At 47.3% G+C, this 26,449-nt stretch overlaps 2 protein-coding genes across 3 annotated transcripts in view; one reads left to right on the top strand and one right to left on the bottom strand.

The window, feature by feature from the left end:
• Window positions 1-4,940, bottom strand: part of LOC119386569 (ras-related C3 botulinum toxin substrate 1) — a 34,661-nt gene extending 29,721 nt beyond the window's left edge. The window contains exon 1 of one of the 2 annotated variants that reach the window (XM_049413180.1): window positions 4,650-4,940. The gene's annotated coding sequence lies outside the window, so the exon portion shown is untranslated. The remainder of the gene's footprint in view (window positions 1-4,649) is intronic. The other variant, XM_037653854.2, reaches the window with a different exon arrangement.
• A 189-nt stretch (window positions 4,941-5,129) lies between these two features.
• LOC119386568 (succinate--CoA ligase [ADP-forming] subunit beta, mitochondrial-like) overlaps window positions 5,130-26,449 on the top strand; it is a 43,033-nt gene continuing 21,713 nt past the window's right edge. The window contains 6 exon segments of the mRNA XM_049413182.1: window positions 5,130-5,277; window positions 5,686-5,842; window positions 8,512-8,611; window positions 16,741-16,903; window positions 25,371-25,394; window positions 25,396-25,550. Coding sequence (XP_049269139.1) covers window positions 5,140-5,277; window positions 5,686-5,842; window positions 8,512-8,611; window positions 16,741-16,903; window positions 25,371-25,394; window positions 25,396-25,550 — 737 coding nt within the window. The 5' untranslated portion in view covers window positions 5,130-5,139.

Below are 26,449 nucleotides of genomic sequence, written 5' to 3'. Positions count from 1 at the left end.
CGCAATTTTCGTCGATATTATCAGAATGGCGCAGTAAATACAATTGGGCGCACTTTGGCGCAGTTGGCGCAGGAATGGAATCACTGAATGGCACTGCATAAATAGACAAAATATATCCCCGCATGACACAAATATGACATATGTGTACACGCCTTTCGCTAGTACATCCTCTATGACATAGAATAGCGGCAGCAGCGAGGGTGGTACGGAGTCAACGCACATATCTCAAGTAGGGAATCTCAAGAGCTCATTTCTTTGTTTGATACAACCTTAATGCAAACCATCAGATAATGAAGCCGCCACGGTGGTCTAGTGTACTGTAGCAAAACAGCCATTTGGGCTATTTTTGGTAAGGATTCATTTTAAGAGCAATAAAGGGGGCGCAATACAAAACAGGGACATAAAGAGGAGAATGCGCCTGTGTCGTTGTTCTCCTTTTTATGCCTGTTTTTGTATTGCGTCCCCTTTTTTGCTCTTAAGGTGGTCTAGTCTTGCTCTTAAGGTGCTCGAGTGCTGAACCGAAGGTCACGGGATCGAATCCCAGCAACAGCGGCCGCATTTTTGAAGGAGGCAAAAATGCTTGAGGCCCGTGTACTTGGATTTTGGTGCACCTTAAAAAACCCCAGGTGGTCGAAATTTCAGGAGCCCTGCAATACAATGCCTCTCATAATCGTATCGTAGTTACGGGATGTTAAACCCCAACAATTATTATTATTATTATTAACAGATAATAAAGCCACGGCAGGTATAGGGGCCATTAATTGTACTGTTTTAACTGTATTGTAGTAATTGTGATATAAATGTTAAAAAAAAGTTGATAAAGTTGCCTTTTCGTGGAAAACTGCCGGACTAATTTTAAATAAAATTTATTCATTCATTCGTCCTCCTTAATTTCTTCACATTACAGCTAAAACAGAACAATTAAAGTCCCCTGTGCCTTCCTTGGCTTCACTGTTTGTTCGTTTTCATTAACGTTATATTTCAAGTAGTACATACGGACGCAGGGAAGAAAACAGGCAAGTGTCTATAAATAGGAGCAAGTATGTCATACATTTACCACCAATTACAAGGTCATCTCTTGAAAACTACATCTGGCAGATGGCCTCTTATTACATCAATGTGTTGTTGCTAACGCTTCTTGAAGTCACACACGTGCCTCCGTAGGTCCTCATAAATTGCTGCAACTTCGTCATCAATCTCTTGCGATTGCCATCAACGGCTTTGTCAACAACTTGAAATGTGCAAGTTGGCTCTGCACCACACTGTATATAGCTTCATAAATTTTTATTATTGGCGAAAAGACGGAAGCCGAACACACTGCAGGGGTGCAACAGCCAAAATAGGATTTGGAGCAATTTTCGGAGCAGTAAAATGTTGCTTTTGGAGCACGAAAATCCAAATTTGGAGCAGGTTGCGAAAAAAAAAAAACTGAATTTTTAGCCCGAAATCCCAAATTTGAAGCAGTATAACAAAGAAGGCTTACTTTTAAAAAAGAAAACAAAAATACGTAAAAACCATTCAACATCAGCTAACTCGTGCACAGTGCACGTGAACACTGCTATTTCAATAAAAGCAGTGTGTTGAGCCACCCCACAGTGCGAACAATGACTAAGTCCACATTAGCATTTGCAGGACCTGTCAAATAATTCGACAGGCACAGTAAATGCTAATGTGGACCTGCGAACCTGGCAACCTGGAAATTTGGGAGATTCGTAAAGCAGGAGCAAGTAGGGGTGGCGAAAAAAGTAAACTGGCATACGCTTTTGTCTGTTGTTCTTCAAGGCCGCAGAAACGCCATACACAGCAGCTCCAAATGATTGCCAATAATTTTTTAGACGTCGGCGATCATACTAGTACTCGTAATTACACAGCACGTGCACGAATGAGTAATTAAGGAACAAAATGTGCTATGTCCCTGACAGCTAGTACTAGTAGCCCCTTCTAAATCTCAGTATGCTTTTCCGCAGGGCACCAGTGTACTGTGGCAAAAGTGGCTTAAAAAGCGTTCTGCATGCACTAAAACAAGCATCAGGAAATTTGAGAATCACTGCCCTTTTCTATTGCGATAGCAACTATATGGACACTCTCGACGAGTTTTTGCCGTCATCTCCCGTATAAAGTCCCAAATGATAACATATCCCTGTGCATAGTATGTTCTACCGTGGGTAAAAGTGCGCGAGTACGTGTGATGAACGCGGCTGAAGCAGATATCAAACGAGCCAGTCGATCTCCCTCGCTCAGAGGGCGCATGCGATAGCACCACTCCGCTCGGGAAGCCTGCCACAGAAGCATAGAGGAAACGCCCCGCCCGTCTTGAACGAGCATGAAAAGACGCGAGGGGGGCGGGGGGCTGTCGCTCGAGCAGCAACTTTTGAACTTTGATCCTAAGGGCGCGGTCGTGATCGCTGGCGCGCGCGCTATCTCGGCAGCCATCAGCAGGCAGTTTGTATATCCTGCTATGTGCTGCGCTCTCAATGCGAAGACACTGTGCAGAAAGAGCATCTTTCCCTGGAAACGCCGTATTCTCTTTAACCAACGTTTTGTAGAGTTACGCGAGATCGGGTACAAAAGAGTTTGCTGCCAGCCTCACTTCGTATAGCATTACAATTTGTTGCTATCGCATTGATTGCTTCGTCCTTCCGGTGAAACTGACTTTTCTTTTCTTTCGCGGGGGGTTAGGGTTAGGATCTGCGCATCTGTATTGGATGACGATGCCCACACTGCAGATGACCAACGCGGCCTCCATTTCTCGCTCAAATTTGCGCAACTGAGAAAATTTTAAGCTGGTCGGGCATTTTGGTGCAGCGTGGCGCAAGTTTAACAAATTTCACGGTTTTGGCTCAGCTTGGTGCAAAAATAAGGAATTGTATCAAATTGGCGCACGTGTTGCATCCCTGGCACTGTAGCAATTTCTGCTTCAATGCCAGCACAACCAAGACGCTGATGTGTGTCGACCAGTAACTCGATTGATCAGTGCAGTTGTGAAGCAGCAATTAACTCTGGTTATGGTCAATGCTTCGTGCAGATACTGAAAACTCCGACCATGCACTGCTAGCGCATGCAACAAAATTTGTTTACCTTCTTCAGTGCACTTTAGTAAGCGATGCCTGTCGTCTGCTTTCTTGGTGCTATCTATTTTGGAATAAGTAAAATTTTACGGCTGGAATGAACCCCTTCGTCTTGACAATGCTGTTATGGCAAAGCAGCAGCAATTACCGGTCCCCCGCCTGGGTGACATCGCAGAACGAGATGTTTTACATTCGCAGTGCGAGCTTCGAAAATGGGTGAGAACCAAAGGGAGAGGAGGGGTTGTACCACACGGAAGAAGTTGGCTTTCTTCGGTAGGGGAAGGGAAGGCACTGGCATCTGCGGAGAAACTTGAGCGGCCCTCCGCTATAAAAAGGGGACATCATGGACAGCGTTTGGCCACGTGCCCCCACTTGGGTATAAACGGAAAAAGTGTATTAATGAAGGCTCGTTGGTACATACCAACACTTGAAAACAGTCTTGTCGATCCTATTCTCTGTCGTGTCAACCTATTCTAACACCGTGGTCCCATCCTAGTGCTGTTTTCAAGTTTCTGCTCGAGTCTTAATCGGAAACTCTTAACTCATATCTTTTTATGTACCAACAACGTGATTGTGGATGGTGACCACGGCTTCATTATCCGATTTCTCGAATTAATGAGCTTTTACTGTAGCATTCTTGTACGCCCATTTCCTATAACTTCACAGTGCAGGTGCTCCACTAGTATGCGACACCTTCTCCTTTCAAAGAGCAGCAGGTCTTTTACAGGCGTCTTTGCTGCCACCATGGTGCTTGTAAATATCAGGTTCACTTGTGACTCCCAGAATACTGATGGGCCTTCCACCTGATCACGTGGTGCACGCTGTCAGCAACGAAGACATGCACACGGGCATCAACAGAATTGGCCTGTCATGTAAATTAAGAGACGTTTTCGAAGCACACTGCTTGCTCATACGTAGGAACAGTCTGCTCTGCTCTGAATGACAGTCGTATGGCGCTAATGGAATGAAACGCTGCACGACCGCTCATTCACACGGCTGCGCTAAAACATAGGGGCCACTTACATACTGCCCAGTTTCAACGAAGGCATCACAAACGTCTCGCTGCATCTAAAATCATTTGTTTAATACTTAATGCTTTCTTCTCCGGACTGGGCACGTGAAATGGCAGATGGGGAGAGAATCGGAAAACTTCCACTGCGACTGTAATTCGTTCCGTAACACAGAAGCTGCACACTGGCCGGTTTACGTGACACAACGCGAAAAATAACTCGGAGCAGAGCAACACGGCTCCCTGAGCACGCGCAGGCAGGCAGGCAACCGGCGGATGTCACGCGACTAGCCTTGCCCACGCCAAAAATACCCCGGTCCGCCCTACTCACAAAGAGCGCCTTTGCAGTTTTGTATCACAGGCACGTGTTTAAATCGCAGCAATGCTGCCATTCTGCCAGACAACGAGAATCAACTGTCGCATCGCTCTTCCGTTGCGGGAAAACCGGCCACTTCGATGACAACACCGAACGTGGTACAGGAGTCGCGAGTCACCCTCTCAATCGCCACACAAAAACCCCACGGCACAAACACGGGGCTGAAATTCGCGATTACTTGAGCAGCATGACTCACGGAGAGGTAGTCGGCACACGGCGGAGCAAACAAGTTTTACCGCGTCGGATCTCCGCTGATGCAGGCGTCGTTGAACTGTTCACGCTGGTACCGGAGACATGATACGGCGGCGGTGATGCGCGCAAAGTTTTTCGGTCGACAACCGCACAACAACTTGCCCGCCGTAGTAATCACACTTCGTCCGTGCATCAAACGAAGCCTATTCCGGCGCCTAGCGGGCGGGATACGTAATGGCACCTCAAACCGTTTGTCGGCCTCGAGTTTTGTTTCTGAACTTCTCTGCTTTCATGAACGTCCCCTTCTCGATAACGCGTTTTTATTTGTGACATTCGAGGTTCCCTTAGGAAACATGGAGCTTAGCATTTAAATGTCACTGTGTGAAATTAATATACAGAAAAAGATAAATGCTATGATTTAAACAAAATACTACTGACCATTTTATTTACATGGTTATCTACGTATTTGATGATTCCGAACGACATGCAAAATAATGCAGCAATTAGTTTCGGTTTCGGACTGCCGTCCCACATTCTGCTGCAGTTGCCGGAGAGGCCGGGCGAAAATGGCGACCTTCCTACGAAGAGCGGTGGGGATCGCAGGAAATATCGCTGTACACCGCAACCTAAAGGTGGAGAGCATGTCCTGATGTTTCCGTGTGGTGTGACAGATATCGTCCTGCCTTTACGATTCATTCCATGTCGCGCCGCCGCTCGAAAAGATTGTCGTGGTGAACAGCTGGATTCGTCCCGAGAGATTCTTTCAGATTTTGTGAAGTGCTTTGTACTCGAAGAAAGGTTATTTATTGATGCCCCAACATTGTTTGCCACTTTGTAGGCCACACTTTGCAACTGCGCCTTATTTCTCGCTTTTGACGGAGTCGCCGGCCACACCTACTGCCGTGTACTATGATCACTTGCGACGTACCGGTGTTAAAGCGCTAATCGAACAACCGTTCGCACCCAATGTATACGGGGCACTGTGCCAATGATTGTGCCCTCCGGGTCACTGATGCAAATGTCTCGCCCGCACCTCCAAGGTCAAACAGGATGCCCTGGGAGGATGGGTTCAGCGCAGGAACCTGAACCTTCACGAGAACGTCAGCATGCAGCTTCTCCAAGAAAACGGCGTCACCGTGCCAAAATTCGGCGTCGCCTCCACCCCCGAGGAGGCGGAGGAGATCGCCCAGCGGCTAGGTATGATTGCACGGCGTCCAAGCGGTGCAGAACTGTAAACGCCCATTCATTCATGTTCTACGGTCTGTTACGTTATTTGTTCGTAACGTTATGAATGCGTTCGCTTCACATGCACCTAGTGCACATTGCCGTAATATGCTGTTATTAATCAGGAAGCACAAGGTGTTAACCCACGTTCTAGCGTTTTCCAACGGAAGTTCGATGAAGAGCAAACATTTAGAGGTAAATAACTTTCCGAAAAATTCATTAAATAGTGGTGTGTATTGGGTTATAGATTCACATACGGTTCATGCATGACGTCGTTTTTTTTTTCTTTTTTGTCTCTCATGTTAGCGTTGAGTTTTATTTACAATCAAGAAATAGTTCGGTACATTGGTTCGAAGTACTTCTTATGTGACATGCTCTACACCACTCGTTCTTTAAGCCTGGTAGTTGAAAGCAAGGATGTTGGTTTGTTTGAGTAGTGTCACAGTTGGTTAGTGTGAACGTATCTCCAACTTGAAAATAAATTTAGAAATATCTGTTACTGACTTAGTTGTGTGTTGTCAACTTATAATCTCAATTTAACAATGTCACAAGCTGGGCATTGTCAATGACAAGTTCATTGGTTGTTGTGTGTTCGGTACAAAAGCGGACACAGTGAAGGGTCAGAGTCCAGAGTAGAAACAAGCAAGGTATTTATTGGCAACAATGGTACCGCAGAGGGGTGCTGTCACTGCATGTGGCAAAAAAAATGCGTAACGTGGGAGTACACCTCTCCCCTTCACTGCTGCTGCACTGCACTTGTTCTTGCAGGTTTTGCGTCGCGCGCAGTTAGGATCTGCATTGAGGATCTCAGTAATTAAGGGCTATTTCTGTCACTGTAATGTGGTGAGCAGGCAGGAGATGCGGAGCAGGTAACATCATCCTCGTCAGTGCGTTTTACAGTTTCCCACAAAATATATCTGCTACAAATCCATGTTGTCTCTGTTGGTGACCTTGCATTTCCATACAAGATATTTCACCGCAACGCACAAATATGGCGGGTGTACACACCTTTCGCTAGTAAGTCTTCTACGATATAGAGTAGTGGCAGCAGCGTAAATAGAGGACGAAGCAGAGTCAACTGACATTTTTCCACGAATCATATATTACATGCAGAAGCAGGGGGTCAATCAGTGTCTGCAAATAGGACCAAGAATGCCATTTATTTACCAGCAATTACAGGGTGATTTTTTGAAAACTACATCTGGGAGATGCCCTCGGTTTATATCAATGCGTTGCTGCAAACGCGTCTTGAACTTGCCATACACACACACCTCCTCTGGTCCTCATCGTCATTAATGGGTGTGCTAAGTTAGCACGCTCCGAACTCCAGAGGAGCATGCTCGAGTGCGACGCCTTCGGAGCTTAAATTAGCGGCGATTTTTGCCGACTGCTTTTGGGGGCGCGAACACGTCGCACGCCGGTAACGTGATGTTGCTTCCGCATACACACTTCGTGTGCATCTTGAAGTAGCGGCGTTGTTAAATGAACTCCTCTAATTCTTGCTATCAGTGGCAAGCTCGTAGAATGTCATGCATGGCAAAGGAGGCAGCTATGCAAGCTGTACGTTCTTGCTGCTCTCAGAGGTACCCTATTGCAAAATAGCATGAGAACGGGCAGAAGTACGTACACTTAGCAACGGGAAGTTGCCGCTCTGAGACTATACAGGAATGGGTTACGTATCTGTGCATCTGGGAAGTAATGATCGGGCCGTCGTTAACCACAAACTGCGCAACGCACACAGTTTGCAATCGTGCCTAAGAACACACACAGCTACGCGCCGGTAGCAGCGAGTGGGGAAGGAGAACGGACTTCATTAGTGGAGAGAGTTGGAAATAAGTCAGTTTTCCGGAAGCCATAGCAGGTCCGAGCTCTCGTGCACCATTCCAGGGTTAGAGCGTGTAGAGCACGTAATCATGCACCTGGAAGTCGCTTTTAGCCGTTAAGTTTAGGAGAGCACACTCCGCCAGCTAGAGCACGCTCCTTAACTTAACGTGCACCCACTGGTTGAGTTCTCGAATGATGTGCCTCTGGTACACACGGTCTTTCACGTGCCCTCACAGGTGAACTGAGGTCAGGCAACCGAGCTGGTCATGCCAAGCGCTAAGGCAATGTAGCCAACGCCATTGAGCTGAACTTGAAAGAAAGGTGTACGCGTACTATGTACAGTGCATTACTGCCTTGAAGCATGAAGTTTGAATACTGCTAGGAATGAACTCCCATGTAAATTGAAATTCAGAAGCATAAAGAAAGACTACGAGGCTGATGCTTTTTTTACAGTAAGAAATATTTTACTCGTGCCGTTCAAGTGCAACCCGAGATTGTTTTTGCAATGCAATAGTGCATAAATAATTTGGTTACCGTTGTGTAGGTACATGACTGTAACCAATGGGAGTTAACGCCTACCCACCAACCCTCTCATTCACATTGTCACACATTTTCGGCATATGCCATTTTACTAATCATACTACAGTTTTAATGCTTACACATTTTTGCCAGTTAACAGCTGTTTAGACAGCCTATTTCGCATTAACTGTTAGACTTAGTTTTACCATCAATATATCCTGACTACTGCTGTGGTCACACGTGCACCATTAAACACCACATATAGTGATCAGGTCAAGTACAGGTGCTTTGATTTTCAGGCACACCAGACGTCGTGATCAAGGCTCTGGTCCTAGCCGGGGGTCGTGGCAAGGGGACCTTTGACAGTGGGCTCAAGGGTGGCGTCAAAATGGCCTTTTCGTGAGTACCGTTCCTGTGTTACGACAGCATTGACTTGTCAGAAGTACTTTATACAAAAAGGTCAAGCCAACTTAAGGATAAGCATCAAAGTGTCCATCAAGTCAGGTTCGAGCTCCTATGGCAATGTTTAAGACTACGATGCCGTCACTTGGCAATTTAATGGCAAGGCAGGTCACTTTGTCGCTAGAAGCTACAGTTTTCTTTCATGTGCACTTATCTGAGCTGAAAGAATTTGCTAAAAGGCCACAAAAAACTGGCTGCCTGGGTACCTTGTGCAGGCAAGAACCTGCCTTCGTGTCTGTAAACTATTTTGCCAAGCTACATCAGCATCTCCGAAACACTGCTGCACGATTAAGTTAACCATCAAGGCATTTTGCTAGTGTTGTAGGGCTGAGCACAATGTTGCTGGTTCAAGTAGCACAGTGAGGAAGAAAAAAACGAAAATTTTAGGAACCAGGTCACATAGGTTAAGAGTTTTAGCTTAGCTCACGAGGAAAAAAGATTTTTGAACGATTCCCTTGGGTGTTCAAAGGGGGCATTCGCTCTTGCTGTGTGACTTGGGTGTTCCACAAATATATGTGCTGGTCGCCTGCAAGGAAGCTGCGTTTCAAACAAGTAAATGGGTTAAAGAATAAGGGCTTTGCAGATTATGTTGTAAAAAGGTAATTTGTGGATTTGAGCAAGAAAAAGAGGCGATGGGAAAAGACACTGGAAGGAAAAAATGCAGTCAAAATACTAAGGTCCCACATGTTAGTGCACTATAATAATTGAGTACAAACATAAATGCTGTGTCAGAGTTGCTTTTCTTTTTGTCCATAATAAGCTCTGCAGAATTGTAATAGAAAAGGTAGAACCCATAAAAGGCTAAATAAAGGTTGGCAGGAAGAACGCTTAGCGCGCAATTCAGAAAACCACAGGGGTGCGTGCGATCTCCTGCTTTCGTGTGGCTCTGCACCTACTGACTTGCGCTTCCTGAATTTCATGCAGACATGAAATTAAGTAAGTGCAAGTCATCTGCATGAGGCCCATCTCTTAGAGCTACAAAAAATGTGGCTGTTTGGCTCATGTTGCTACTTGGTGGGATAGTCATGCAGGGCAATTGCACCGTTTAAAAGATACGTAGATTAAATTTTTTCAGTTGTGTTGCATTGAAAAGAACTTGCGTTTTTCAACAGCTAACATTACACTTCATGTGTGAAACCACATGTTATTTTATTGTTTTCTTTGTTGTACATAAGCCTTGAGGCGAACTTCTTCTCACTCTGTGTAAAATAGCTGAGGCTTCATGTGCCTGTGGGTCCTTAGGAGGTTAAAGAAGCCAAGGTGGTTGAAATTGATGTGGACCATAAATCGATGGGTGTATACAGTGTTGCCGCCGAGAAGTTGAGCAGAAAAGTGAAAGTAAATGGGACAAAATTCAGGAGCTAGTGCCTCCTGTGGGCTTCAGCCTAACCACATTTCTGGTGCACCACGGCAGTGAACCCCAGCCCTACCATGGTGGAGGACAGTGTGGCTTTGGCCTCTATGCCAACCACGCAGCTGTGGTGGTCTCGAACAAACTGTGAGAACCAGGAACTTTTTTCAGCCCTGATTGCGTGGATTTCGAAAACTGGATTTTTGGGTACTATTGAATAAGTGATCACGACCTGTGGGACACAATGTAAATGTTATCGTCGAGGCACAGGGAGAGTTTTGTTTGACACCCACAAAGCTGGCATGAGCTTGGTTGCTTCGATACGAATTTAGATTATTCGAAATTTCGAAGTATTCGAAACGAACGAATATATGTATACGTTTGACCGTGCACAACCCCCTGTAAAGGTGGTTTCACTGCAGCGTCTGGTTGCTGTGCCGTGAAACAACCCATCCAGGGGAAATCTGCACTGTCGCGAAGCCACACTTCAAGGATAAATGTACTGCTAAGAGGTTTATTGGCAAAGAATATGGCAAGAACAAGCAGCGGTCAGCAGCGTTCGGCCAAGCGCAGCAACCACGAGCCCATGCCGATGGTGATGCCGCTCAAGCGCAGAGCAATGCCGCTGAGGCCACTCTTCTTCTTTACAATTGCCCTCCGCAGAAAAAGGCGCCATCCTGGCGGCTTAGGGTGAGGACACAACGATTGGGTCGTAGTACGGCTTAATACGAGAGACGTGGACCAGTTCGCGGCCCCGATAGCGTAGATCTGTCGATGGTGTGATGGGCTCCACGAGGTAATTGACGGAGGACGTTTGCTCTACAACGCGGTATGGTCCGAGGTATTTGGCAACGAGTTTTGCGGAGCGGCCGGGTGCGGTAGCGGGTACCCGAAGCCATACCAAAGAGCCAGGGGGAAAAGTTGGTGCCGAACGGTCTCCAGGTTGACGGGATTGCTGCTGCCACTGGTCCTCGGTAGAAAAGGAGCGGGCAAGCTGACGGCATTCTTCAGCATGTCGGGCAGCTTCGGACAGGGGGGTACTTTCGGACTCGTCAGGTTTATATGGAAGAATGGTGTCATTGTATTGGACGGTTCTCGTCCGTATAGAAGAAAGTACGGAGAAAATCCAGTAGTAGCTTGTGCCGCAGTATTGTAAGCGTAGGTGACGAAAGGGAGAACTTGATCCCAATTTGAATGATCAGAGGCGACGTACATTGATAGCATATCGCCAAGAGTACGGTTGAAGCGCTCTGTCATGCCGTTCGTTGCGGATGATACGCTGTACTTGTGCGGTGCACGATTCGGCATTCGTCAAGTAGTGCCTTCAAAGCGTCGCAAGGAAGGCACGCCCTCTATCGCTTAGGAGCTCGCGAGGGGCGCCATGTCGCAGAACGAAATGTCGCAACAGAAACGTGGCAACGTCACGGGCTGTGGCAGTCGGCAGTGCGGCTGTTTCGGCATAGCGCGTCAGATGATCTACCGCAACGATAATCCAGCGGTTACCTGCTAGAGTTGATGGCAGAGGTCCGTATATGTCGATGCCAACACGGTCAAAGGGTCGACTAGGGCAGGGAAGAGGTTGTGCCGGATAGACTTGTCCGGCAGGTAACTTTCGTCGTTGGCACTGAGCACACGAGCGAATGAACTTCCGTACGTAGTTATACATGCCGCGCCAATAAAATCGGAGTCGAAGCCTAGCGTATGTCTTGAAGAGGCCTGCATGCGCGCACTGTGGGGTCCGCGTGGAAAGCATCGCATATAACAGCACGGAGGTGGCGGGGTATCACAAGAAGCCACTTGCGACCGTCGGAAAGGTGGTTGCGTCGATAAAGAAGGTCATCCCGAATGCAAAAGTTGGTAGCCTGGCGACGGAGAGCACGAGACGGCGAAGAGGTGACGGGATCAGAAAGGATGCCAATGAGGGCACTGATCCAGGGATCCTTCCGTTGCTCCGCCGTCATGTTGCGTAGGGCGGGAATACAAGTGCAGGCTCAAGGACAGATAGGCAAGCACCGTCATCCGATACCGGTGAGCGAGAAAGGGCGTCAGCGTCCGTGTGCTTGCGACCGGATCTGTAAATAACGCGGATGTCGTACTCCTGAAGTTGAGGGCCCAGCGAGCAAGTCGTCCAGAGGGGTCCTTAAGAGTGGATAGCCAACAAGGGCGTGGTGGTCAGTGACGACGTCAAATGCGTGACCATACAGGTAAGGGCGGAATTTTCCAAGGGCCCAAATATGGCTAAACACTCTTTCCTCGGTAACTGAGTAGTTAGCCTCGGCTTTCGTCAGAGTTCGGCTCGCGTAGGCGACGACATATTCATGAAACCCTGTTTTTCGTTGCGCGAGCACAGCGCCAAGTCCGACGCCGCTGGCATCAGTGTGGACCTCCGTCGGAGCGGTAGGATCGAAGTGGCGGAGGATGGGCGGCGAAGTTAGCAGACGGCGTAATTTGGTGAAGCGTCGTCACAGGCTGGTGACCAAGCAGAAAGGTCCTTGTCGCCGCTAAGTAGGTCTGTCAAGGGCGCACATATGGAGGCGAAATTTCGAATGAAGCGTCTGAAGTACGATGACAAGCCGACAAAGCTTCGGAGCTCCTTGAGGTTCTTCGGTTTAGGAAAATCGGCGACTGCGCGAAGCTTGGCTGGGTCTGGAAGGATGCCATCCCGCGATACGACGTGTCCAAGAATGGTGAGCTGTCGGGCGCTGAAACGACATTTTTTAGGTTGAGCTGAAGTCCTGCGTCAGTGAGGCATGTGAGAACGCGCTCGAGACGACTTAAATGGGTGTTGAAATCGGCGGAAAAGACAACTATGTCGTCGAGGTAGCATAAACAGGTGTTCCACTTGAGGCCTCGTAAAATAGTGTCCATCATCCTCTCAAAAGTGGCTGGGGCATTGCATAGGCCAAAAGGCATGACAGTAAATTCGTATAATCCGTCAGGTGTGACAAATGCTGTTTTCGCGCGATCAGATGCTTCCATGGGAACTTGCCAGTACCAGATCGCAAATCCAGCGAAGAAAAGTATTCCGCTCCCTGCAGACAGTCGAGGGCATCGTCGATTCGCGGTAAGGGATAAACGTCCTTCCGGGTTATCTTGTTTAAACGTCGGTAGTCGACACAGAAGCGAATGGAACCATCCTTCTTAACAAGAACGACCGGTGATGCCCAAGGACTGTTGGAAGGTTGCACAATACCTCGCTGGAGCATGTCAGCAACCTGATCGTCAATAACACGGCGCTCCGACGCCGAGACTCGATAGGGACGTTGCTGTAGAGGCACATGGCCTCCTGTGTCAATCGTGTGAGAAATGGTCGATGTGCGGCCGAGACCAGAAGCATGGCTGTCAAAAGAAGCGCGAAACTTCCGCAGTAGGGTGATCAGCTGGCTTCGTTCTGAAGAAGACGTTGCGGCATCGATGGAGCGATGGAAAGCGTCAAGGAGTGGCTGATCAACAGCAGGGTCAGAAGTGAGTGCGCTGATGTCCGTAGAAACTGAAGTAGCCGGAGCGTGAAAAATATAAACGGTGCCGGTCGGCTGTACGCGACCAAGGCATTCACCATGGAACAAATGTAAGGGCCCACGCCAGTGTGTTGTGAACGAGCGTCTTCGTGACGCCACTGTGGAGAGTAAGGAGAGCGACGGGCAGTGGAGAACACTTGCGGTGAATGAAGAGGTCAGAGGGCGTAAAGAGAACATTGCCATCTGAAATAGCGGCGCACGACACAGGCACAAGCATGGAAGAACTCGGGGGAATGGTGGTGTCGTCGGATACGCACAGTTTATAACACGGAAGGGGGGTTTCGACAGCATCAGCGTCTGGAAGTGCAGAAAGCTTGAGTTCGGCGCGACAGCAGTCAATGACGGCGTTATTATTCGCAAGGAAGTCCAGCCTAATATAACGTCATGGGAACACGAGTGCAGCACAACAAATTCCACGGTATACACAAGTCCTTGGATGACGACTCGTGAGGTGCAGGCCGCGAGAGGTGTTATGCTTTGCGCGTTCGCCATTCGAAGAGACAGGTCGGATAATGGCGTCAGAACTTTTCGGAGTTCGCGGCACAGCTGGGCGGAAATTACGGATACAGCGGCGCCCGTGTCGACAAGTGCCATGACGACGGTACCATCGACAGACACTTCAATTACGTTGGCTGGAGAGGGGCGAGGACTTGTGCATGGCGACGGGGACGCAGTTCGTGCCTCGGGAACTGCGGCCATCAGTTTTCCTGCTCGGTGGGTCCGGTGCGTCGACGCATCGGAGAAAGCGAGCGACGACGTGGAGATGGTGAGCGGCGGGCTGGTGCGAAGGAGCGATCAGGGTCAGGGCCAAATGAAGAGGACGGATTGCTGGAAGGCGCAGAGGAAAACTGAGGAGCGAAAGACGGCATTCGTCGAATGTTTGGAGGAGAAGCTGTGCGACGACGGCAATAACGCGCCACGTGGCCAACACCACCACAAGCGAAACAGATGGGACGGTCATCGTAGGTCCGCCATGGGTTGGAGTAGGCTCCTAGCTGCGGCTGAGGGGTCGGAAAAGGCGGCCGGTGTGGCATCGGCATAGGGGGCGGTGAAAAGGTCGGTGGTGGATACATAGGTGGTGGCTGGAGTGTCTGGTGAAGAGGTCGGGCAACGGCTTCTGCATACGTGAGTGGTGCAGTGACTGGCGGCGGTTCACGGGCTGGCGGAATAGCTTGCGCGACCTGGTCTTGGATGAAGTCGCGGAGCGTAGGTGCCGAGCTGCGTGGTTGGTCTGGGACGCAAGACATCAAAGAGAGTTGTCGAGCGACCTCGGCGCGTATGAACTCCTGAATCTTCGACAGCAGAGGAGCGTGGTCGTCTCCGATGCCAAGACTGGCGAGAGAGTCGTCAGGCACCGAAGGACGTCTGGTGTGAAGACGTTGCCGTCGTAACTCGTCGTAACTCTGGCATAATTCTGTCAGTTCGACGACAGAGCGGGGACTCTTCGACAGTAACATTTGGAAAGCGTCGTCCTCAATGCCCTTCATAATATGTTTGATTTTTCCTCTTCGGACATCGACACGTTCACCCGCTTGCAAAGGTCAAGGATGTCCTCGATGTAGCTGGTGAAGTTCTCACCAAGCTGTTGGGATCGAGTGCGCAAGCGTTGTTCTGCGCGGAGTTTTCGTACCTCGGGCCGACCGAAAACCTGGGTGAGGCTGGTCTTGAAAACTGACCACGTAGGAAGGTCAGCTTCGTGGTTTATGAACCACAGTTTGGCCACGTCCGACAGATAAAAAGAAACGTAGCTCAACTTGGAGTCATCGTCCCACTTGTTGTGAACACTCACGCGCTCGTATGTGGAGATCCAATCGTCCACGTCCTTGTCGTCAGTGCCCGAGAAGATGGGGGGATCTCGCAGACGCAAGGAACCGGCGCAATGTAGAGTGGGCGGTGCCGTTGGAGGACTTGGATGAGTGGCACTTGCGTCGTTGGGCATGATGGGGGGTAGGGTGCGATTCCGAAGTTCCAGGGCGATCGAAACCGAGCAGCCTCCACCACTTGCTAAGAGGTTTATTGGCAAAGAATATGGCAAGAACAAGCAGCGGTCAGCAGCGTTCGGCCAAGCGCAGCAACCACGAGCCCATGCCGATGGTGATGCCGCTCAAGCGCAGAGCAATGCCGCTGAGGCCACTCTTCTTCTTTACAGTACATATTTTTTTTAAGTTTAAAAGCGTGTTATATGGGCTTATATGCATTAAGTATAGTAATTTTTAAATTGTAACGTACTGCGCCACTTGTAACTTGCACCCTACTGCTATTCAAATCTTGATACTATTCAAGGCTGCTTCCACTTCATTTCAAACCAAAAAAGTGACGTTCACTCATACCTAGTTCCAACCCTTAAAAATATTGTACAAGGGTCATGACAAAAATGCTAATTTTTTAAAATAATATGTCATAAGATAGGCAAACACCTGACCAATAGACAAAAGGCTGGTCACATCCTCAAGGGAATTGCAGATAACACTTTGAACCTGCTCATCTGTATCAACTGGGGCACAATTATTAAAGAGTGTCATTGGTTTGAGCAGGTGAGAGCCATCATATTGCGCAGCATTTCAGCAGGCCGCCAAATACAGCGGCATCAGCATCTTGTGAAGGCCCATCACCTGTAAATCATGTGACCAGCAAGGAATCATTGACGTGGATGCTGTGCCTCTAGACTTAAGATAATGCACCCTTCATTCCATTGATACAAGCCATCATCTGATGAAAGATCACAGTCTTGCTTCCCTTTGTCCCAGTTGTGCCACTGTATCAGGATCCTCCCTTTGCTCAATACCAGGAAAACAGGGAGAGGTCATTAATTAAGTGAGAACCTCTTGCTTGTGGATTGCCCATCTCGAGGTGGTGTACAAACTCGCATCCCAGAGACACTTTTCTATGAGTAACTGCTACCAAACTCGGAGGCTATGCAGATATCCTTTTGAGCTTCTGGTTGCCACTTGCTCCTTCAATGCAATGAGTATCAGCACTTCGTGCTGATACTCATTGGGTGCTTGGTGGTGCTTGTTTCTCTGTAATAGTTTGGCCACACAACAATGTAATGAATGTTTCTCTTTTAAATGAGCAACGAAAAAAAAGACTGGTGAAATAGAGTGGGTAAGGAACTGCGGCGGCCTGTTTGCATAGCAAACTTACTCAGCTCGTTGCAGGCGTCATGAATCTCTGTATGAATGGCTTTTTGTTTGCAGGCCTGCTGAAGCAAAGAAGTTTGCCTCCCAGATGATTGGCCACACTCTTCGCACCAAACAGACAGGTGAAAAGGGTATCAAGGTGAACAAGGTCTTGGTCACCGAGCGCCTGTACAACCGGCGCGAGTACTACTTTGCGCTGATGATGGAACGAGAATACAATGTAAGTTTTCTGCTTACTGCTTTCAGTAAAACCATGTTCTGTCCACAACAGACTCAAATTCACTGTTTAACTACATGGATGTTTAGTGTTAAGGTAAAGGATTGAGGCGTGACGTCAACAACAGGCACTAGAAGACACTAAAGTATAGGAGCGTAGTCAATGCAAACAGCAACAACGTCCAGCACGAGCCTCATCTGCATAGTGCTGGTGATCTGACTGCAGCTGCACTCCTTCGTCACATCTTCCCCCTTGCTAAAGATGGAGGTGGTCTGTGGCATCGTGAGGACAAGGGGTTTGTGATACGGTTTAAGGCAGGCAGTCCATGTGAACAGTTTATTGTCCTTGGTGACTGGTGGTTCCCGGTGTGGTGGAAGGACCTCAAACACTTGGTCTTGTATAATGTGCCGTAGTATGGGACCGAGTTGCATACTTGGCTCTGGCAGGCTGGAGATGAGCGAGAGCTGGCTAGCATTTTCTTCTTGCACAGAAGCTCTGATCTATGAGAGAAGGATGGGATCCTGTGATGGCATTAAGCCGGACAACCGTTCTCAATGTCGGACAGGGCAACGGGTGACGAAGCGTTGTCAGCGGAAATCGTCATGGCTTTAGCACAGCTCAGTAAATTGGGCGACAGTACCCCGGCTCTTTGATGTCAGCATCTGGAATGTGTCCTGATCGATACCCTTCAATATATGTTTGATTTTATCTGCCTCTTTTATAGTTGCATCGCCACGTTTGCACAGGTCAATGACATCCACAGTATAACTGGTAAAATTCTCACCAAGTTGTTGAGATCGCGTCTGCGGGTGCGTTTCTGTGCAAAGCTTTTGAACGGCAGGATAGCCGGTAGGAAGTCGTCAATAACGGCTAGTTAAAGACTGATGGTGGCCAATTTCATGGTGTCATCCCGTTTGTTGAGGACACTCACGAGTCCATAAGTACCGTACAAACTGGAATATGGATCGAATTTTTAAAAAAAACACCCCTAAAAACGAAACACAAGAAAGACATGGGACAGAGTGCTGATGTTATTGGAGTCCATTTACCTGCCAGCCCAGATTTGTTGAGAAGTTAACATTCTGAGGCAGAGATTTACTGCCAGTGAACAATTCGTGATCGCAATTTGAACAAGGCATATTACGGAGTCAAGGTGCCAGCATCTGTGCAGTTATTCTAGATAAAAGAGGCAGGAGTAATATTTTGTGGAAGTGCACGGTTGTCGGTACATGTATGAAACAGTTGTATCCAATTTGTTGCTGATAATTATATTGTTTTATAGGGTTTGCTTTTACATTAGGGCAATGGGAAAATTGACAAATCTGAAGGATTTTATTGTTATAAGTGATATATCTAGGCTTGTGCGAATATTCGAACAAATATTACAATATTCGAATTCGTTTTGACACGAATTTAAATCATCCGAAATTTCGAAGTATTCGAAATGAACGAATAGACATATAAAACGGCATGAAACCCCCTGTAAAGGTGGTTTCACTGCAGTGGAGGAGTGCTATACCGTGAATACACTATCCAGGGGAAATCCGCACTGGCGTGAAGCCCCCCTTCAAGGCTAAATGAACATATTACGCTCACATCGATTCATCATTTTTTAAGCTTAAAAGCTTGTTATACCAGCTTATATGTTCTAAGTATAGTAAATTTTAAAACATAACATATTTTACAGGTTAGCACTTGCATTCTACTGCGAAAACCAAATCTTGCCACTATTCAAAGTTGCTTCTGCTTCCCTTTGAACCAAAAAGAATGACATTTGCACATGCCTTGTTTCAATTTTAAAATATATTGTGCAAGTTAGTTCGGTTATGACAAATATGCTCATTTTTCTTCATAATATGTGATATACTATACTATTCGAATTCGATTCAAAATTATTTGACCTATTCGCTTTGAACCTAAAATTTACTATTTGCACAAGCCTATATATATTATTACAGTCGAACCCATTCATAATAAACTCGAAAGTCGTTATATCAGTATAGACCTGCCCTTAAAAACGTGCAATTAGCAACCGAGCCATTTTTTCTTCTGCACATTTTTATTAAAAGGTCCTAACAACCCCTCGGTGACAAGTTAAGCCTTTGCACGTCATGAAGCTACGCCCGCTGTGTGCTCACGAGTGAATTAAACTGCCTTTCGAATGAATTGACACTGTTTCACCGAACCATGGCACCCCCACATGCAGCTTATCATCCCGGACTAGTTGCGTGCGGCGCGTCACTTACTGCGCTCGCGCCATCACAGCTGGGCTGCTTGCTGTATACGTACACTGTATGTGCATGTTTGTGCTGCCTGCTTCACTCCAGACTGTGCACGGGTGCGGCAAGTAGCCTGTTCATTCAACGCAGTGAAGACAAGCATCTCGCAAGCAACGCGCACTCGACATCCGCGCGGCACGCTTCGATTGTTGCATAATAGAACATGCAGTGTACGCTCGCTGTCATAGCATCGACGGTTCTTGGTGCCAGCGCCACTCAACACCAGTGAGCTACTTTCGTTTCTACAAAGCAACGTGCGCTAAGGCGATCTCTCAAGACGCGGCGACGGCGCACTTGCGAACGGCACCATGGCGCGCTTGTACTGCCGTCAATCTGCAGAGTTTACGCCACACGCGCAGCCGAGCACGTAGCTGCAGATGATTATGTTAAGATTGTCGGTGATAATTCCTAATGGCTCGTTCATCGACGGCTGCTGATACTTATCCATGAAGGCATCGCCACAATTGCATGCAGTGATGCTACCGCTGCGCCAATTGCGCCAGACTGCGCCAAAGTGCCCTGGCTGCTACAACCTGCTACATTTCCTCAAAATTTGGCGATTCTGCGCCAAGCCTGCGCCAAAGGGGTGTACTCTGACTTTCAGAAATGAAACTAACTACATGAGGTTCCCCCACTGAAAGCGACATCGCGCTGTACGCGGACGTTCTCCATGAGAGTGATGAAAATGGAGACAAAATAATAACCTCTTTACAACGGATCTGTTAACAACAGACATTCGGATATTACATACGAATTTGCGGCGTTATGCCGACCTCCGTATTAGTTCCATTGATTGAGCTTCGTTTACAACGGATTTTGGTACAACGGACATTCGGATATAACTGACTAAAATTTCAGGCCAGCAAGGTGGTCAGGACTCCTTTAGAGCGGACTTTTCTACCACGGTCATTAACTTCCGACTTCAAACATCGCTTAGCATACTTTTGGGACGGGAGCAGCGCACCGCGGATATCGACGTACCGATTTAAGAACGAAGGCCGTCGATCCCCGGTCTGTCAATGATCAGCTATGCCTAGCTGTAGCGACAAAAAAAAGGCGCACAGCGTGCTTGGTGTTGCGTTTGGGACGCAGACACGCGAAATTGCGAGCCGCTGCCACCGCTTCTCCGCGCGGTCGCTGCGCGGCGAGCTTGGCCGGGAGATCCTAGGGTGCCTCGATGCGCGCGCAGCGCGTGGTCATTGAGGCACCCTAGGGGATCTGCTGCTGATGCGCAAAATGCGCATCCGCGGTTGTGAGGAGCCAGCGGGCGATGCGATTCGTTGCTTGAGACGGAGGACATTACGGCTTCTTCGCTTTCGCATGTCCGCGAGCGCGATGTTCTTGCCCGCAAAGTTCGGATTTGGCTCGTACATCGGCACCGTGAACGGAGTTGGGCCTAACCACGACATCTAGTAGAAAGCTCGGTTGCGATGTGCGTGGCCGCGGTGCCCGATGTTTCAAAGTACGTCATGCTCGATTGCGAGTACAAGGAGTTGTCCCGCGGTGGTCTTCGTCATAAGCTTCGAAGTGCTGATAAGAAGAACCTCGAACAGCGGGTCCAACGAGTCAACGCTATTAGTCGCGCGTCTGCGATGTTCGCGACGAGTGCGGCGCGCTATCGTAATCTGATGATTGAGCTTCCACTTGCAGCTGCCCAACTAAAGCATTCCAAATTATCGTCGACCTGTAAACACAGAACGAGTGCGAACGCGTCACTAAATAGCGCAATTTTCGACAGCCACGACCTCGCGACGCACAAGCAGCAGACGACGATCCCGAAGCGAGCATTAACACGTTTTGGCTGCTTCTGCGGTAATACCGCAGAAGCAGCCAAAACGGTGTTTTTCGTACGCTTGTTACTGAATGGAGGAGCCAGCTGAAACGGAGAACTTGAACGCGGAGAAATGCTCTTTACGACGAGCCCAAAATGGTGGCGCCTAGTTGCGCCGTTGCCGAGCTATAATTTTGAAAAACGCTTTTTTTATATTTCCGCAATTTTCGCCAAGTCGGCAGACGCAAAACAAATTTTTTATAGCACTTCTACGTAGTTTTCATTGAAGATATTTTGGAATCAGATAGAAATGGGCTACAGAAACTGGAAAATGCGATTTTCCAAAAATCGCATTTTTTTTGGTGCCCCGTTAAAAATAAGATCATGTTTTGTGACTCGTAATTCTCTCCGGTTATAACAGACCCAATCAGTGTTTACACGAAAGTCTGTTGTAACAGTACTTGGATTTTACATACTCCCTTTACAACAGACCAAAATCCTCTTCACTATGAAGGTCTGTTGTAATGAGGTTATACTGTATCAATATGGTGTTGTCAAGCGGACGAAGGAACTGCGTTTTGTGTTTTTTTTTTTTTTGTAATCAAAGCATCAACTGTAGGCAACATGGCGTAGCAGCAGTCAAGCGACATGCAGCCATGAAACGGTACATTGATGCTACCAGTCGTCATTGAGACGCTTCAGGTGGGCTGCAGCGGCCGAAAACGATCCAGCCGACTTTGGAATTCGGCAGTCCATGGAACATTTTGCAGTGTGACCGCGTGACAAACGCAGAAATTCTGTTGGTGCTTGGCATGACTCTCAAGGGCATCCATCCCATACTCGTGGGCCGACACAGCAACTGCCTTGTTTCCCAAGTTATTTGGAGATTCCGAAACAGCGAAGCAGTTTCGGAATCTCTTATTTATTTGGAGATTCCGAAGAGTTTCGGAATCTCTTACAGCGAAGCAGTAAGAGGTTCAAGGCATCCTACATAGTTAGTGATGGCCTCGGGCCGCATTTCAAGAAACTTGTGCTTGACGAGCTGAACAAGCCGGATGTGGTTTTATCTGTTAGCATTGACGAGACCCCTCTTCCTGAACAGAGGTGCCAACAACTTGATGTTGTAGTTATTTCTCCAACAAAATGCAGCGAGTTGTGGAACACCTACAGTCTTTCTGGCTGGGCTCTGCGACTTCGGAAATTTTGGCTAGTGAAGTGCGGAGAGCAATGATGGACCTGCCGCAGAAAAATGTCATTTGCTTTTCTACGGGTGGCCCTGATGCAATGAAAAGCTTCAGAAAAAAGATGCAGGAAGCATACCCTGACATCATAGATGTAGGAGAGTGCTGCTTGCACAAAGTGCACAACTCATTTGCCCGCGGCTTGAGTGCTGTTGGCTCGGATGTCGACGCTGCTGTGGTCGATGTTTATTACTTCTTTAAGAATTCTTCGGCTCAGAATGAATTGTTGAAGGCAGAGCACCTGCTCCAAAAGCTAGTTTTGCTGCTCCAAAACGCAATTTTGCCTGCTCCAAAAGCTGCTCCAAAGTGGCCTAAGCCAGTAGCATCACTGTGCATGGAATCCGTAAATACTCATTGATCGACCAGTCTCTACTGTTACTGAAAAGACAGAACACCTTTTGTGGCACATTGTGGCATCGACGATTTGAGGGGTGCAGTGAACTTTTTGTGCCATGAAAAGTTATCGCGGTTATCGCATCTTGCATTTATGGCTTCTGTTATATTGTCACCATGTGTTGTATTGCCAGAGGTTGCACGACACAACAGTTTCTTGCACTCCAAGACATTGCTTGGTTCATCGTAGGCGGTCATAGCTGCAGAGTACGGCATCAGAAAAGGTTGCCGCGTGAAAGTTGACTGCAAGGACTGATGCTGCCTCCTATTTATTATTTTTTTTCTTGCTGCCATTCTGCCACTGATAAAACGTCTGAAAAGTGAGCGACCTCGCTCGCAGTGTCCAAAATCTGCTTGCGGTGCTCGCCGGTCTAGGATATCTTAGTCGCGAATAAACTGGAGCGGGGCATGCGTGAGCATGCGCCTTTCTCACGCTTTAAGAGGCCTGTTTTCATTTTTTTTTCGGTTCCTATTCGCCATATTTTCACCGCGACCGTGTCCGAAATGTTCATTGTAAAAGTAAGAGGCATTGAAAAATGTTTGCTATATGTGGACGCAGTTTCAATGGGTAGCATAGGAAAAAACTTGAAATATGTTCGGTTATAATGGATAAATCGTTATGTCTGGAATCGTTATAAGTGGGTTCGACTGTATATCTGGTCCTTGTCCCGATATAATGGACTGTCCGGGAGGCAGTTGACTCTTACGGTGTGGTCTTTTCAGAATGGTTGCCTAATTACGGCAGATAATTCTATTGAGCTATTGACATGCTACCTAGCTTCTACATTTGCTAGTTTTAACAGTAAGAGGGATTTGCATTAGGCCGTGTGTGGCGTCCGTTTTGTGTGAAATCTATCTTGCAAATCTTGACTGCCACATACTTCAGCAAAAATTGAACTGTTCACATGTTTTAAAAGTACTATGTAGATATGTTGACGATTTTATTGTTTTTATCCCGCTAATGTTAGCAATGCAGAAGTAGCTTGCAGTGTCTTGAGCTGTTTTAAACAGTGTTCGCTCTCATTCACGACAGAACTTCCTGACAATGACACACTACAGTTCTTGAGATTTTTTAACTCTGTTTTTCACCACACAACAGGCTTGGAGAGTACTGGACATCACTGAAGGCTCAAAATGACGGGGCACACCTACCTGTGCACTGCAGAAAATGCGGTTGCATAGCACGTTTTGAGGACGCAGAGGTCACAGGTTGAGCAAAGGGCCAGCGTGAAAGAGAAATTCTTGAGGCAGACCAGATAAACATGGATGCAGACATGTGCATCAGTGTGCCGTTGGTACATTTGATGGGGAAGGAATCAAAGTCCCTTTCTAGTATAGTTGCTATCTTTCTGATAGTTTTTGTACTTCTCTGCAATATGGCATTAGTACTTTTTGTGCTCTGCTTACAGTGGAAATATTTTTTGTTGTGACTGCGCTTGTGCATAAACTTTCATGGTGGGAAGTTTTTTCACAGTGATCATCAGTTGCAAGTGAGCGTCTTTCCTGTCCTGTGCACTTTCTTCTGAACCGCTTCTGTGCTTCCCTATGCAAGTTTTGTTTTGTGACATCGCGTGCACATATGTCCAAAGAATCGAGCGAGACGCATTACAGCGTCACGAATTTTGGCGACTGCGATGCATGTGTTCAGCAATGGTCTTCTGAGTCAGCTTTATCACTGAGCATTCCAGAGTTGTATGTAATGCATTGCAAGCAATTGATTGCCTGTAATCAATTACATTTTCTTGTAATTTTTAATATAATTGATTTCTCCTCAAAACTAACATTCTGCATAATTCAATTACATTTTCTTGTGATTGATTACCAAGGATTAATTACATTTTTTTTTCCAAATCAAGTTGTTAACCAGTCTTCAAAATATGCGACCACTCTACGGGATGGCCCTACAGCCTATTTTTTCACCTTTTCTTGGCCTTACCTGCAACGTCTTACCCAACCGCCAGCAACAGCGAAGCGCGACACTTCGTGGAGGACATGGACGCTAGCATTGAAGCACTGCGCTACTACGAGCTGTTGCACAAGGTGTTCCTGCATTATAGTACTACCCTTGTCTCCAGCGCATGCATTGAGAGAGTGTTCAGTGCAGCAGGTAACCTCTTAGAAAATGTGGAAGAATCAGTGACAACAAGATTGAAGAACAACTCCTGTTGAAAGTTAATAGCGTGCAACACTACTATATCACAGAAGCCACTGCAAGCCTGCCAGCCTTCACGCAAGCCTCCCACCTTCTCTCGACCATGGAAGCCACAAGTAGTTCGTTGTAGTCTGAGTAAACTTCAGTTATTGTGTTATGGCAATAAAATTTTGAAGGACAGTAACGCAAAACTAATCGATTGCATTTCTGTAATTGCTCAGTTACTTTTCTGGGGGTGTAATTGACCACTGTAATGAATTACATTTTAAAGGAAGTAATTGTAATCGGTTACTTCATCTGTGTAACGTGTACAAGTCTGGAGCATTCACATATTACACCTTTTTTTCTTGCCGACCAAGATCACTTGCAGATACGAGCCACATTGGCAGCACGACGTTTCCTGAATAATTGCGGAGAGATACATTAGAGCTTGTCACGTTAAGTGTGGCTGCCTCTACAGCTTCATGACTTTAATTCAGGATTGAGATGAAGCAGGAAGCTTATAGCGACATAATTTGTGCCTCACTGAGTAAGAATGAGGAAGGTTCTGTCCTTTGTTACCTGTGATTACAGTGAATTCTACTTGAAAGCTGTTTTATATCCACTGTCCAAAGAGTGTGGGTGTTTTTTGCAGGGCCCAGTGATCGTGGCCTCGTCCCCAGGGTGGAGTCAACATTGAGGAAGTGGCCAAGGAAAACCCTGAGGCCATCCTCAAGCTGCCCATCGACATCACCAAGGGTGTTGATAAGGATCGCACTGCCGAACTCGTCCGGGGCCTTGGCTTCCACCCAGCAGCAGTCGATGGGGCAAGTATCTCTATGGGGTGAAATTCTTGGAGAACTTCTAAAACTGCTTTCTCGCGAGATAGCGAGCTGCAGTGAAATCGTTTAGGATGTGGTGTTGTTAATTCTATGTGAGTTTCTCCATACTGTTTACAACACTGAGGTCATCAAATGTGGTAGGCAAATGTGAGACAGGCAAATGTGACGTTGACAAAGCAAAGGAATTTTTTTTTGCACTGACTGCACAGCAACCTCAGAAAGAGCTTTCAATGGCTGTGTCCCAGTGCTCATTTTATGACGAATTTAATGGAACATGTGCACGCAATACGTTTGCATTGCAGCAAAGTAAACTTCAGGAACCTGCTCTTAATGGAATTAGCCCATTGCTTGACACTCTCTCCTCAATGCATGCCTCGTTCTGAAGCAAACTGAGTTAGGCATACACTGTTGGTGTGCAAATGACTCGGATTTAAATTTGATTTCGGCTAGCAACCTAGCGCATAAAACCAGCATGACACACTGACAAAAACTTCTTTCTTTCATTGGAGTTTGGGCACCTATTAGTGGTCATGCCCATACAGTTGGTTGGTCAAAACTCTGGTGTATCGCAGACCATAGAGTTTCTCACAATTACCTAGAGGGAAATCTGGCGCTAGTGAGCTGTTGTATGCATGGGAATGACTGTATATGTGCGCTTTGGACTTGGCTCTGATTGGTATCGTTTACGAAGAGCCCGGACACCTCGAAGACGTGTCTGGCTTCAACGCGTTCCTTGTGTCAGAATGGTTGATTTCGTACTGAAGGAGCACGTAGTGACCTTCAGAAACGAGATCATTTAACTTTGGAAACTTATGCGTTGATGTACAATTTTACAAAGTGTAAAAAGTAACGAACGGCTGCTAAACTTGGAAGGCAGACGACAAGGTCAGCG

The sequence above is a fragment of the Rhipicephalus sanguineus genome, chromosome 3 (genome assembly GCF_013339695.2).
Source record: "Rhipicephalus sanguineus isolate Rsan-2018 chromosome 3, BIME_Rsan_1.4, whole genome shotgun sequence".
NCBI classification, from domain to species: Eukaryota; Metazoa; Arthropoda; class Arachnida; order Ixodida; family Ixodidae; genus Rhipicephalus; species Rhipicephalus sanguineus.
This window is presented reverse-complemented; position numbering and strand designations above follow the sequence as displayed.